Source organism: Typopeltis vanoorti, chromosome 2 (genome assembly GCF_054136105.1).
Source record: "Typopeltis vanoorti isolate ZY-2024b chromosome 2, IOZ_Tvanoo_1.0, whole genome shotgun sequence".
NCBI classification, from domain to species: Eukaryota; Metazoa; Arthropoda; class Arachnida; order Uropygi; family Thelyphonidae; genus Typopeltis; species Typopeltis vanoorti.
In genome coordinates this window covers 26907364-26923464 of record NC_143550.1, presented here as the reverse complement: position 1 = coordinate 26923464, position 16101 = coordinate 26907364, and the positions used below count along the sequence as shown (strand labels likewise).

Sequence of the window (16101 nt, the reverse complement as noted above, 5' to 3'; positions counted from 1 at the left end):
ATATATGAAACTGGTGATACACCAGTTTTGATCCATCCTCATTTGTTGAAGTTTGCATAACTGAATTCCATGTGGTATCCTGTCAAACAGCTTTGCAAAATCCATCAGTATCATCATGTAGCTATTCCTTTATCCAACTCAGCTTTCATCCTATTATAAAAAGTTAGATTACTAAGGTATGACTACCCTTCACAAACAGGTATTTAGATTTAGGTGCTAGTTTACACTTACGTTGCACTTGAATGGAATAATTTATGGCACAAAAAGAAGTAAACTATGGGTTTAATTGATTTCAATATTTTGTCTGTCACAAAGACATCATCAGGAATACAATTTTAAAATTGCAATAACACAATTTTAATGCACAGCAAACAGTAAGTTGAAATGAGATAGAATAAATAAAAGTCCTATGAGAGGCGGCACCCTCTATGGGTGCTGTTGGCTAGCCTTCGATGTTGGGTGGAAGGCTTAAGAATTAAAGCTTCTGAAATTTTGGGAAGTTTAATACAGCCATATTTATCAAAGTCAGGCTGGTTTTATAAGTCCCTGCAGATTCTAAAAGAGATTCTATATGCCCTTCACAAAGCCATGTTGTGGCTCTTATTCTTATTGTATTCTTATTCATCCATTCTTGAATTCTCTTTTTGAGCAACTTTTCCAGTACTTTTACCACCACTCCTGAGATACTGATTTGTCTGTAATTTGCTACTTTAGAAATTCCTTTATGCAAAGGAATTTTGCCCTCCTTCCACTCTCTTGGAACTTTGCCAGTATTGTGACTTAAATTAAACAGTTTAGTTAAAGGCATCACCAGTTCTCCTGCACATTCTCTTAAAATGCAAGCCAATATTCTATCCAATCCCACAACTATATTTGGATTCTGCAATATCCTAAGTACCTCCAGTTCATTAACTCCTGTTCACATATCGTTCCCCATCACAACAATATCTTCATTTGAATGATGTTCCCCCTTGTACAACGATCACTCATTGAACAATTTACCTGCCTCTGTTATCTCTCTACCTTCTACACTCATTAAAATTATCCTTTATGCACTTGTTATAGTCTTAAATAAATTTAGTACACATCTGCAGGTTCCTTAATTAAAGTGAATGATTGCTATAACTGCTTTGGTATGAAAATAAGCAGTAAAATGACAATCTTATGTTTGCAGTATTTCTGCCATTTTTCATAAACTGAATTCCAAATGGGAAAGAAGTAGCTATTTTGGCACAGTTTTTAGAGAAAATGGCAAATTAAGTACCAAAATGATTGAATTTATATGGAATAAGAGGAATTAGTCATGTTTATTCAAAACAGAGTTCAAACCACTTAACTTATGGATTTGTATTTTAGCTGTAGCCAATTTTAGGAAGGTATTGCTGATAACTTTTAATTCATCTGTAACTGCTTGTTCATTGAAGCAAATCTTCAAAGCCATGTTTTTTAGTGTGTTATTGAACCTAATTTTTATGTTGGTGGTGGTAGGAGTTTATGTGTATATATTGGCCAATATATACACATAGGTTTCTGGTAAACAGTGAAGGAAAGACTGCCAGAAGGAAGACGTGTGACAAGTGTATCTAGAAATTCCCAATTGTTAGGATTAGGTGAAATGGAAGAAATAAATTATAGAACTGAAATTGAATTTTGATGTAAAAGTTGTAACTAACTAATCATATCAGTTCACATCAGTTTTTAGTCATTAGTTTGTTTCCAAATATATAATAGCTGAAATAAATTGTTTATTTTTTCTAGGACAATTTTCAGAAACTAGTTTCTATCCAAGAAAGTATTGTAGGAAATAAGGAGGTTATTCAACCTGGCCGGGTAAGTTTATTTTTAGTCATTTTTAAAGACCAGTTTCTGTTGTTATGTTTTCTTTAGTGTCAATTTTTATTACAAAGAGTATTACGTGTAATAAAAAAAATTATTACAAATAATATTAATTAAAAATATATAAAGAATATTCTTTATAATAAAATTGACAGCATGCACGTACACACACACACACACACACACACACACACACACACACACTTTTTGCCATCCTCTCATGTGTGGGTGACAGCTTCACGGGTAGGCCCAATTTACTGTATACGTGGACTCAAAATCCTTCTTTGAGGATGTACGATGGTCCATTAGGAGGCAAATTATTTAGCAAATATAGCTGCAGCCATGTTAGACACTGAGTGTCCACCCTATGTTGGGGCATGGCTGTAGGTCTTTCATACACTACATGCCCACTACTCTTGAACTAACTCAACACAAATCATCCACGCAAGTCTTCATCCTTTTAATAATACTGCACTTAAAAAAAAAAAAATCTTCCCCCTTGCATGCCTGGTTGGACAAGCAGTTAGTATATCCGCTCCAGCCAAAAAGCTGTGGGTTCGAATCCCACTGTGGGCATGGATGTTTGTGATCGTCTGTGAAAATACTAGTGGTGGTGGGCGATAGATAGTGTTGATGTAGATGATGATGGGGTTGCAGTTTGTTGTAGTTGATGGATGTGGAAACAGAGAGCTGTAGGGTAGGTGTCCTCCCTTGATGAGTCTTTGGACTCCCTGGAGGTGATAAATAATAATAAAAGAAAGGTTAAAAAATCTGCTTCACTGATATTTGTATTCTTAACTCTAATATAATTGATGATCATCATTTGTAGGTATCTAAACTTCTAAAAAATTTTATGTTAATAAGACTGTGAGACTTGATGATATATCGCTGCATATTTTGAGGGAATGCCAGCAGGGAATTGACACCTATCTTGGCGTACTTGTTTGATAAAAGTCTTACATTGGGCCAAGTTTCCGATACAATGAAAGGAAGGCAAGATTATTTCATAAGAAAGGAGGTGCTAAGACTCAAGCTTCAGATTACTGACCAATTTCTCTCTCTCTTCCTCCCAATAACCTATCCCAAGAGGTAATTTATTTCCTACATGCTCCAATGCATATATTACATGTAGCTTCCAAGTACTGATTGACATTTATATTTATATTTTTGTATCAATATTTATACTTACATTTATATTTTTACATCTGTATTTACATATTCTTCACACAATATCAGTAATATATGTTACATTACAACGACTGGAAGTTGATCTTATTGGCAAAATTAAATAATTCTGAGTAATACTTTTGAATAAGTCTCTGTTTTAACACTAATCATTCATCTCCAGAAGTGATGGTGTGTTGTATTAGGAGCATCTGAATGGAGTCCAGTAGCTGACAGTCATAAAGTAAGTGATTGACAGTCTGTTGAAGATGCAGACAACAAATGCATGATGGCGATTCCAGGATATGGAATCTGTGTAAGCAGTGCACTAATTCTCCATGTCTCATTAGTAGCTTGGTTAAACTCCCATACCCATTCACTCAGTCTATTCAGGTCTTCTTGTAAGGCCACAACATTGGCACTATTCTTCATAGTTCATCCCAACTTTGCATCATCTGATAACAACTGTATATTCCCATCCAAAACTTCCCCAATATCATTAACGTGCAAGTTAAACAGCAATATCGCTAAAACAGACCCCTAAGGCACGCCACTAGTGACTTTCCTCTTTGGGGATATTGCTCCTCATACACAACTTGCTGATACTATCAGATAGCCAATCTCCAATCCAATGCACTAGTTTAATATCCAACCCCATCTGCTCTAGTTTGACTATCAGCTTATCATGCAGTAATCTGTCAAAAGCCATGGCAAAGTCTAACTATTATGCTCTATATCCATCTGCCACATCAAATCCTACTGTCTTCTGATTGCAGTAAGTAAGTAAGTAGAGTACTAAAACATGACCTCCCTTTAACAAATCCATGCTATCCATCAAAGATAATACCATTGTTGTCAACCCAGTTCTGGATCCTGATTCTCACCAGTTTCCAACACTTGAACACAACACCTGATATTCAGATTGCCCAAAATTTGATGCTTGAGTTTTTTGTCACCTCCTTTATGAAATGGTACAATCTTGCCTTCTTTCTGCTTCTTTTGAACTTGACTCAATGTAAGGCTCATAATAAACAAATATGGCAAGACAGATGTCAACTCCCTAGCACATTTATGGAATTAGTATCCCAAATTTCATCTGTGGGCTTGCTAGGTGTTTCTTTTTTTAGAAGAACTTAAAGGTGCTACATTAATATTAGTATAAAAACAATCTTTATTTAAAGCATCAGGCTCTTGTTCTGTATTATTCCCCATTCATGTGTTGTCTCCTATCTGGTTGGTTGACTACCATAATGCAACTCATAGTTGACCACAGGCAAAACAATATGTGGTGAGGACTCTGTCGCTTCCATATGTTGTCGTAAGTATTCATGGCTGGAAATCCCTGTGTGTCATGGGGCCAGTTTGCCAAAACTGAGGTATTAAAAACCCGAGTTTCTGCGTGAAAAAACCCTCTACCTCTGTATGGGACTGGCTAAATCATCTTTAGTCAAAAGAGACCAGATAAAGGTTTCTCATGTCATGGACAGGAATCAAGCCCAGGTCTTTCCGACCGGAGGTTCTTTCCGAACTTCATCTATACTGTCTGAGCTATGGAGGCTCAGTTATTCTGTATTATAACTAATAATCTGTATTATTATGTTATTATTATTACGTGATACCTCTGTGGAGTCCAAGGACTCATTGCGGGAGGGCACTCTACTCTGCCTTGCTAAATACATCTCGCCTTCTCTACTACTACTTAATTCTCCTACTACAACCACCATGAAGGTCGCTACCTCCCATAACATTTTTTTCCCCTGTAAATTGTGTGTTCTGAAGACCGATTTGTCTGTATGCGAGATGAAAAACCCAAGTTTCTGGGAGAAAGAACCCTGCTACCTCTGTATGAGATCAGCTAACTCACCTTCAATTGAAAAAGCCCATATAAGTATTTCCCTCGTCACAACGAGAATCAAACCCAAGTCTTTTCGAATTGAAGGGCTCAATGTTCTTCCATTCTTCCAATTGCGCTACAGAGGCATCGTAGTACAAAAACATGTTATACACATCACTGTTATCCTTACTAGAAGTCGTGTTTGTTAATGTTCCAGAATACTTGGACTCCTTACAAATTCAATTCCATATAATGAAATTATTTCAGAAGAATAATCACAGGAATACTTATGCAAAAATAAAAATTCTTCTCCTAAAACATCATGGAATACATTGCTGGATATAGCATTTGAAACCAATAATTCATGTGCCACAGTAAGAGAAAAATTAGGAAAGAATATATACTCTGATTAAAAATTCCCCTCAGATTTACTTGTGTGTCTAAGACATGTAATTAAGTATCTTTCTTGGAACTTATTTTTCAAGAGCACAAAAGAATTGCCAAGATGGTCTTAGAGCTACCACTGAAACATGAGCACCAGTGTCTGAAAGTGCCTTACTTGGAATTCCAGCAATCTCTGCATTAATTAAATTTAATTATTCTCTGTTAATTCTAACTAGGATAGTCAAAGTCTTACAAGAGGAGCTAACCAAACTGGAAAACTTTTTCTCACCAACATCTGATACAACTGGAAGTATTCATTGACAGTCTGGTGGGATGATCAAAGTAAATACTATGTCACATTTCCTTGGATAGATTATTGCTTCTGGCCATTTTACCCAAACCTATGTGCTGAACATATTACCGAAATAATTCTCATCCATGGAAACATTTATTCTCCGTTCCACTCTTAAGTTCTTGTCCCTTATTTAAGCCCTGGTTTTTCCATGGGTATGCCAAAGCTGTACAAGAGAAGAATCAAGCATACCATAACTGGCTTGCATCCAAACTCAGAACAAAGCCTACGGTATCTTTCTTAGATATACTACAATAAAAAATCTGAATGCTACTAAAACTACATAGGCACAAGCACAGTATATATGTACTCAGAGCCAAAATGACTCCTGTATTCAGTACACATCTTCATTAATCAGATCAGCTTATGCCAAAGAGTTTTAGGATAAAATTCAAAAAATGAAGGCAGATTTGTCACTCACCCCCACTTTTGATCCTGAAATACAATGGATCAACATATGCTGTAAAAAAATAATAAAAAATGGATGTGCACACTTCCTTTTCCTTTGGAGGTGTAATGTGACCTGCCTTTATGTGAATTCTTTAGTTTTCTTTCACCATCAATTTTTCTCATTTTATCAGTGGATGCAGTCATTCATTTAGTGCTTTTAGCCATATCGGCATCAATATTTATGAAATGTATCACTTCTCATGCACTTCATATCCATGATATTTCAGTGTAAATTCAATGGCATTGCAATTTTAAATTACAATTCACATCCATGGCGATGTTGACATGTATACACATCAAGACTGATTAAGTAGTTAATAAGCTTATAGGGCTTTATGCTCTCAGGGATGTTTATCTCATTATGCTAATATTAATGTGCTTTTTAAATTTTCACAAACGATTAACACCATTATAATTATATGTGTGTGTGTGTGTAACATACATTCATTTAAGAGAAATTGTTTATTAATTTTGCATGGTACATAATTATATTTTTTTCCCATATATACACACAAATCTCGTTTTATAATTTATACCATTGTTTTATGCTGTCATATGATGTTAAGTCTGTTGTCAAACAAGGATGTACATTATCCTTTGCGTTATTTATTATCTATATGGATCACATTATGAAGGAAAGTATTAAACCTGATATCAAAATTGGAGATGTTAATCTCTGCTCTTTTATTTAGGCAGATGATGTTATACTTTTAAATAAATCCAGTAAAAGTCTGCAAACTTCCCTGACTAAATTGAATAACTGTTGTAATAACTTTGGTATGAAAATCAGCAATAACAAGACAGAAACATTGAAAATATCAACTGCATCATGAATGGAGAACCTATAGAACAAGTAAAACATTTAGCTACTTAGGCACAATTTTTAGTGAAGTTGGTAAATTAATATGGAAATAAACAACAGAATCAACAGAGTTGGTATGGTAGGAAGTCAACTGAATAAATTTATAGGGAATAAGAGAGATATTAGTCAAAACACTAAATTAGTTGTATACAAGACAGTGTTCAAACCAATTTTAACTTATGGATCTGAGAGCTGGGTTAGAAATAAAACACTTGACCAAAGACTAGAAACCACAGATACAAGAGTCCTAGTCCTGAGATAGATTAGGGGCATGAACAGATCAATTGCAATATCATATCATAAAATGAGGATATTAGGAAAGAACTTGACATTGTTGGCATCCAGGAATGTGTTAGCAGAGCTAATCTCAGGAATTTGATGGTGATGGTTGTTTTATGCTATATTTTAACCATTGACATGGCTCATCATTGCCTTAGTTGTTTATGTGTGAAATAGAATCTGAAAGAATGAGGTGCACCACAGATACTGGCAAAGGTGAATATTTTCCTTTCTCATTTCAGTATTTTTGCTTTTGTTGATTTAACCACCTTACCAGCCATTAAAGATCAAATACGCACTCAAAAGCTTCGTATCCATCATAAATTTCAATGTAATATCAATGGTATTACAATTTTAATATGCACTTCGCATCCATGGAAATGTGGATGTATATATATGTCCTGGCCGGTAGCGTGGTTAAACCTAAGAAGAAATTTGTAATAAATTGCAATAAAAATTCTATACATCCAATTTCATTAAGATATATATAATGTGAATGATTCTGCAATGTGTGTGTTTGTGTCTATGTATATATTACAAATTTCACTTTAGTATTAAGCAATCTAGTCAGTATTGCCACTATAAGTACAAAGACATTCACAGGCCCACATGCTTGCTAAAATTTATTCTTTGAAAATGAATTCAATTATGTCACTATCATCATGTCTTGCCTGCCTTAAAACAAAACATAAAGCACTCATTAAGTCCTATACTGTGTGCTGATCATGTTACCAAAATAATTCTTATCCATGGAAACATTTATTCTCCATTCCACTCTTAAGTTCTTGTTCCTTATTTAAACCTTGGTTTTTCCCATGGATATGCCAAAGCTTGGGGTTTGATGAAAGATAAGCAAGTAAATGTCTATACATCAATATCCATTTCTTCAGAAGTTGACACAAGCATGATCTAGTCTGATATTAGAAAAGATCCCTTTTGTCTGTCTTTTATAGAATGCATAAACATGCATCAGCACTTTTTTACTAGTGTTTTATGTGTCAATATGTGTTTAGCAGAAATTCTTTGGCTGAATGCATGTTGATAAAATTTGATGTTTAGGATCATTATCACATTTGTCCCAAACCATTTATATTTGAATAATAGTGATAACATTTTGTGTATGTGTGTCAGAATCACTCATGGTATATAGGATTTTTATTGCAAATTTCCCCTTAGGTTTAAATTGGATAGTTTAAAATTTGTCTGTATAAAAAGCCTCTGTCTATTAATATGTATATAATTATATCTATACTTCTGTTGGTCAGATTTTCATAAAAATCAGCTAACGCCTTTTTATTCCCATATATAGGGAGTAGGCGAGGCCGTTTAGCCCTATATTTTTAGATTTTCATAAATATAAGATATTTACTAAATTTTGCTTGGTTGTGTGGTTTGAGTAGAACAAGTTATATAAATTAGTACATAGAACAAGAAATTTTTCTTTTGATTCCTGAATTATTTCCTTACTTCATGTGATATAATACATGGGGCACCCGAAATTTCTAATCTGTAGTAAGCAATCCTTAAATCAATGTACTCAGTTGTGGGGTATAAATGTACCACAGAAATCGGTGAATAGACTGCCATTCTATTCGTGTTAACCTCCACCCATTACAGACAGTAACTTTGTTATATTTATAACTTCACAGAGTTCACTGATTTTGACAGCATACCTGCTCTGTGATCAACAGGCTGTGGGTTCAAATTCCATTTTGGTGGGATGGTTGGTGAGACTTACTTTGCTTATTGGCAAGGCCTAATTTGGCTTGATGTCTGTTCAAGTTTGATGTCTGGTCAAGAGCACAAGAACTTGATTATCTAATCCTTAGTCTGCCAATGGCACTAAGTGTGAAATGTTTTGTAGCTTTTTATGGATTAATTTATATATATATATATATATATATATATACACACACTCATGAGCAGTTGAATCAGAGATACCTGCCTAGTAGTGGGTAGCATCCCCTTTTGCCTTGATGATGGCGGCGATGCAGTGCGGCATGGACTCCACAAGGAACCGGAAGCATTGGGGAGCCAAACTGATCCATTACTGCTGCACAGCCTCCCACAATGCACGGAGATTGGTCAGAGCAGGGTCCAGGGTGCTTATATCTCTCTCGACATCATCCTAGATGTGTTCAATAGGATTGAGGTCAGGGGACCTGGGGGGGGGGGGGGGGGGCAGTCAAGAATCTTCATGTCCGTGGAGTGTTCATCCACCCACTCGGCCACAATTCAGGAGCGGTGGGCCGGTGCATTGTCTTGCTGTAGGTACAGGTCTCCTGCAGGGTGCTGTAGGCACAGAAATTTGTGCACATGATCTGACAGCAAGTCCCTGTATCATTCGCCTGTGAGGGATGATGGTAGATTTACCAGGGGATCCATTTCATCCCACATAAATGGCCCCATACGAGGATACCACCACCACCAGCCTGAACTGTACCCTACTGGCATGAGGAATCCATCGCTTCATGTGCTTGGTGACGCACTCGTACCTTGCTGTCGGCATGTACCAACATGTACCTCGACTCATCAGTCCAGGCGACCTTTTTCCATGCTTCGAGGGTCCAATGGCAGTGTTCCTGCACCCATGCTAATCATTGTGCCTTGTGATGTGCAGTGAGCAGGGGTACCCTAGTCGGGTGGTGGCTTCTGTATTCCCCATAGTGAGGAGATGGTTCTGGATGATGTGGCTGTTCACACGTTATTGGCCAACATTGAATTGGCGAGTGATCTGCGGCACTGTGTCCCGTCTATTTGCTGTTACCATCCGAGCTAGCCAACAGCATCCTCTGTCTTCGACACGCTGTACACCACGGCAGTTTTCCCTGGTAGCTGTGGTTTTACTAGATTCCATGTACTCACGGCACACTCTTGACACAGTGGCCGTGAAAAGACCAGTACCTGTATGACTTAGGAGATGGAGTGCCCCATACGTGTGGCTCCAACTCTCTGGCCATGGTCAAATTCGCTGAGATCTTGAGTCTTCCCCATTCTGTGCTCGACTGTTACTCAGACGGTCAGTACAAGGTCTGATGACATCCTTGTCATGCACCATGTGGCACTATTCCATTCTCCGGGTCAACCACAGCACCATTTCCCAACGCAGCAGGTATTTCTAATTCAACTGCTCACGAGTGTATATATATAATGTAAACTTTGCCGGTTCATGAATATTTGATTAAAGTTTATAGGGCAGAACTCTGGAATAAGTTGATATTTAGTAAGGGCTAACAAAGTTGAAACTTTTATTCAGTTGTGCAGAAGAGACTGATGATATGTTTTAAATAATTTGTAATTATTCCGAACGTTCTGCATGTTTACGCATTTACATGAATGTGTTTGACAAATGAAGGCTAGGATGTATTCAGGCAATTTAATATTTTGGTTAATATTTAAATGTTTAGGATCTAATGCTATTTCCAAAGACTCCCATATTTTTCTTTCTGTTGTATCATATCAATGGTATAATAGTTCTGATTTATCCCATAAAACTTGATGTCTCGTTTGTGAAGCATCTTGTGGGTCAGCTGAAAAGAGCATGTGTGATGACAAAGCCGAGGCTTCATTTCTATGGTATTCAATATCTCAAATGTGTTCCTTAATGCATTGTTCAATCGATTTTTCTCTCTGTCTATAGTAAGATAACCCACAATCACACCATAGCCGATAAACACCTGGATATTGAAGTGGGCTACGTCGAGGTTTTGCAGATCTTATTAGTGATCTCATCTTGATAAAGGGAGTAAATGCTACTTTGATTTTATATTCCTTAAGTTTTTTTGTTAGTTTTATGGAAACAGAGCTAATATAGGTGCTTAATGAATTCTCTATTTTCTTCTTGATTAGAAATTTCTTTGGTCTCATGTTGCTTGAGTAGTCTGGAGATGGTGTGTTCACTATATCCATTTTGAAGGAAAGTATTTCTTAAATATTGAAGTTCTTTGGCTAGTTCATCCTTGTCAGTGACGAGTTGGTGGGCTCTTGCTCCTAGTGTGGAAATACCAAATTTTTTAGGTCTATAATGATTAATGATGTTCCTTAGTTAATAGATCCAGAAATGGGAGTGAACCATTAGATTCTAATTCATAGATGAATTTTATGTTAGGGTGTTAATTATTCAGGTACTCATAAAAAAGCAGAAGTGAAGGTAGTCCATGGTTCCAGACTAAGAAGAATATATCATGTGTTACTAAGTAAATAAATGTTATCCACTTATTCTGGTGTTCTTCCTTATAAACTTTAATCAAATATATATAATCAGCAGGTTGCTGTTCTGATGCAGGTGAATCCCAACTTACAAACATAACACATTCCATGAAGATGTTCATGAGGTGAATGTTTGTAAGTTGCATTTCCCCCCCCCCCCCCCATAAGATATATTGCACTCTTCTTCTTTGTCCTTGCCATTATCCTATTTCACTTGGGATCAGCTCTCCTAATATGTAATCAGCAAGATATTCTGTCCTTTGTCATCAAATGTCTAACCGGGCAGTTCAGATGTCTTTTTTTTATAAGGTACATCCATATTAAATGGGGTCTACCACGTCCCCTCAATTCCATATATTTCCATTACCTTCTGTATCATGTGATCTGCAGATTGTCTCATGCTGTGTCCAAATCATCTAAGCTTGCACTCAATTATTTATCAGCAATATATCTGATTTCAAAGCTTCCCAGATTTGTTTATTACACATTTTATCCAGAATGGTAACACCTCTGTCTAAAATGAGCATCTTCATCTCAGTGGCATATAGCTTGTGTTTCTTAAGAGGCCAGCAATCTGTGCTGTATATAATAGTAGGTTGTGCTGCTGCATTATATATATTTCCTTTTACTCATACTGGCATCCTTCTCCCAAAAATACTCCAGACAGTGCTCCTCTCCATTTCATCTAGCCAGTGTTCATGCGGTGTTCCACATTTGCGTCAATGGTGTTCTTTGTGATGATTTTAGCTGTCAACCTTCTCAAGTGGGATATCTTGAAGGTATATGCCATTCAAAAAATCATACGATATACTGTACTGTATTGGTGAATTTCAGGCATCTTAAAATAGTCATAAACATGTGGGTTCTGCATTCGTTAAATAAATTTGGGTTGCAGTTTATTAGCCTGTGCAATGTTCTTAAATGCGAATTATTCATATCTTGAAAGTTCGTAAGTAGAGGTTTACCTGAAATTGAAGTGTTGAATAACTGAAGTACAACTGCATGATGCTGTACAAGAAGTTGGTTGACATGTAACAGTTGATTATATTTTATGGTGTGTTCTGCCACATACAAGTTTTCAAAACATTTAGCCAAGGTTTGAAAAAGTTTAACAAGCTCAACCACCTCCTTTCTCAAAAATTTGGACTTTGGTTTCACTTGCAAAAAGAGGAAATTATTGCGAGTTTCAATGTTATTTCCCTCTTTACTAATGTGCCAACAGAAAAAGTTTTAATTCTTTTAAAAGTTAAGTAACCAAAAAAAGTTGTCACTCCTGATCCATCACATAAATTTAGTTACTTTCTTTTTAAAAATACTATTTACAAACAGAACTTTGGCTTGGTCATGGGCAACTCATTATCTCCTATATTAGCAGATTTAGATTTAGAAAAGTTTGAGGAAAAAAGCAATCGATTTCTTCCCATTAAAGCCAAGATTATGGAAAAGGTATATTGATGATGTTTTCTTAAATTTGAGTCATGGGCCAGATTCTTTAAAGGAATTACTGAATCATTTCAATAATCCCTTGAGGGTACATGGCAGGAATTTGATGATGATATCCAAGAATACAGTTTACCTTGGACTGGAAGTTAATAGTTCTCTCTCGTTCCTGGATGTGAAACTCATGTCAGAAAAAAATGAAGATATCTATTTATAAATAGTAAATTACACGATAACCACATTAATTAACTTTAATGAAATTAAAGTACAGATATTTCATGCTGAAAATAACAGTATATCATTACTGTGTAGAAACAAGCAATCAAAGGAACAAGATTACAAAGTACATAGAGCAGTCAGTGGCCCTACTAATTAAAAACTGTTGCCGCATGCTAGAAATTTAGTACAGCAATCCCTCGATTAGTGCGCCTAATGCGTTTAAAACAGGTGCACTAATCGAATATAATCCCTATGGGAAAAAGTATAATTCGTTCCTCAAATTTCTTTTTTGAACCTTAATTTTTTTATAAAAGAATTAAGGTATGTCTCAGGACCTAATTAAAGGAAAACCATGAAGCTGAAAAATAATAAAACGTATTCAGAATATAAATTTTATTATTCTACTTCTTAACAAAGAATTGAGCTAACTTAGTTTGGCAGGCTTTTTGTTTCTTTTTTTCATACAACCGATGGTATGGCACTATTGCCTCTTCTACTCTTCTGCAAATTTTATTGCTTCTCTCTTCATCAGGGTCAGCCTCTAAGCATTGCTGCTTAAAAACTTTGATTGTATGAAAAATATTTTCAAATTGTTTCTGTGAAATCTCTTTCAGCTGACTATCAGTGGTTAAATTTTCTTCATATTCTTTGGGATCTTTCCACTGTGCATCTAAATTTAGCAGGTGGGAATCACTCAATTCTTCAGAATCAGATTTAATTAATTCTTGGACATTATCATTGAAGGGGAGAAAGAAATGAAGGACGTACAAATTGGTCGCCAACATGCGAAATCACATGCTTTATAGATAAAATTTCCCAACTGTTATACAAACAAAATTGTTACCACTTTAAAAACTACAATGATCATAAAAGAGAAGTTAATTTTTTGACTTGTAATAATAAACAACTCATCCCAGAAGACGGATTGATTACCCTATTATCGGAATGGATTCTCCTTTTTGTGACATATGCAGAAGTGTCGAAGGGTCTCGAATCTGCAGGCATACTATAGCAGACGACATAAATTTTGGCAGTAAAAATTTTGAACATAGTGTACATGGAGGTAGTGTAGATGCCATTAAAAATAACTTTGTAAAATGTTTTAAATCAGTAACTAAATTATTTCATTCTGGTGAGTGATTTTTTAAAATAGTTAGCCATAAAAATAGAAAATTTTTAAAATCTGTAACATTTATTTTTAAGATGTATTAGGCTCACTAATCGAATTTGGGTATTGAAAAAAAATGACGCCTTAATTGAGGGATTACTGTATTAATAAATAATATTATTAAACAACTATTTTTGATGGTTACATAAGATAAGAACCTCCCAAACTTTTGGGAGAAAGAGACAATTGTTCCGATTCAGATTTGGCAGATGTAAAAGGGCTTCACAACTTTCTTTGAAAAGGCATTCATATTTAAACTTGCATCTATGGAGAAGACGAGAATAAACAAAATATCCAACTGGATATTGTGTTCAGTGTCAATATTATGTTGTGCCAGACTAGACTTTTGGGGTTTCATGTATTCGATATAAGTATCAATGTTCTTTAATTCTTTTTTATACAGAACGGCCTGTTTGTCCATAGTATGTTAGATTACATTCACATGGTATATGGAGGTGCCAGTTTGTCTTTGTAGATGGCAACAGATGAGAAATTTTGTTGATTGGAAAATATGTGGGAATGAGATGATACTTCTTCAAAATTCTACCAATCGGTTCCAGATGCCAGAAATATAAGGGATTGGAATCTTGCAGTCTGTTGAAGAATATCTGCTAAATTTGATTAGGTTTTAATCATTAAATTCCATTAACCTTTTGATAGTGAGGAGTTAATTACTATTAATTAGAGTAATTAAAGTTAATTACTGTGGTTATTGTGTAATTTATTATTTATAATCATGCCACAGGTATACCTTTCATGTGCAATCTGATCATTATCCGCCCCAAAAGCTTGGTATAATTTCTACTTTGGATAAACATGCTTGCTCCCTTCTAAGTGAAGAAGAGATCACCAAAGAACTATAGTATTTTCTTACAATCCTTCAGAAAATTGCGATCCTAGACTGATTGTTCATAAGCTACTTTTTAATCCACCTTCTTAACTTATTGAAGATAGTACTGACATAAAAGCCTTTATATCTTTACCATATATCAGCTTCATTTCACCAAAGTTAGCTAAAATTCTCAAGAAATTTAAAATCCACTTCTTTTACTTCTCTTTGCAAACTCTGTTTCTTACTCGATACACCTAAACCGAAACTTGACAGCCTAAAGTATCCAGGAGTTGCTCGTCTTTGGTGTAATTGTATTGTGCCCTGTTATGTCAGATGGAGAATCCATTCAGTTGCACATGGAAGAACATTTGAGAAACTGTGACGGAACTAGAGCCAGCACTCTATATAATCACTTTCTTAATTCTGCTCTCCTAACGGGGAAGATTCTATCATTCATCCAGTGATCTGGAACAAATCAGAAAACATTTTTAGATGCTATGATGAACTGGAGAGAAGAATTGTGGAACCAACAGAAATTTTCTTCAATCCAGTTCAACTTAATGTTAACCTTAGCTATACCTATCTGATTATCACCCTTCAACTATTCAACTTTGGCATACATGCGATCGTGCCTGCTTGAATGTACCCAATAATACTGTGGCATCCAGAATATCTTCAACTGTCAGCATTACATTTGCAAGATGCATGATGCATTTTTCATGTCATGTGCCCGATCAAGTTTTCTAAGTAGACAAAACTAGTCATGCACTCAAATAATAAATATTTTTTCTTTGTTGGTATCTCTCATCTTCTAGTCATTAAATTTATTTAACTATCTCATATAGCCAAGCAAATCCGTTGCATCAGTGTGTGTGTGTGTGCGTGCGCGCGCACGCGTGCGTTTTAAGGTAATGCAATGTCTTTTTTTTTTCTTTTGCTTTATTTTAATATTATGAGATAAAGATGTTTAAAATTTTTAGGTTTTCTTAAAAGAAGGAGAATTATTAAAGTTATCAAGAAAGGGTATGCAGCCTCGGTGGTTTATTTTGGTAAGTAGAAGCAGTTCTAATAA

The 16101-nt window shown here is 35.5% G+C and overlaps 1 protein-coding gene across 3 annotated transcripts in view; it reads left to right on the top strand.

The window, feature by feature from the left end:
* Nucleotides 1-16101, top strand: part of LOC150108891 (uncharacterized) — a 461422-nt gene that overhangs the window by 271375 nt on the left and 173946 nt on the right. For all 3 annotated transcript variants that reach the window (XM_090410738.1, XM_090410720.1, XM_090410728.1), the window contains 2 exons: nucleotides 1759-1830; nucleotides 16010-16078. In XM_090410738.1, coding sequence (XP_090266864.1) covers nucleotides 1759-1830; nucleotides 16010-16078 — 141 coding nt within the window. The remainder of the gene's footprint in view (nucleotides 1-1758; nucleotides 1831-16009; nucleotides 16079-16101) is intronic.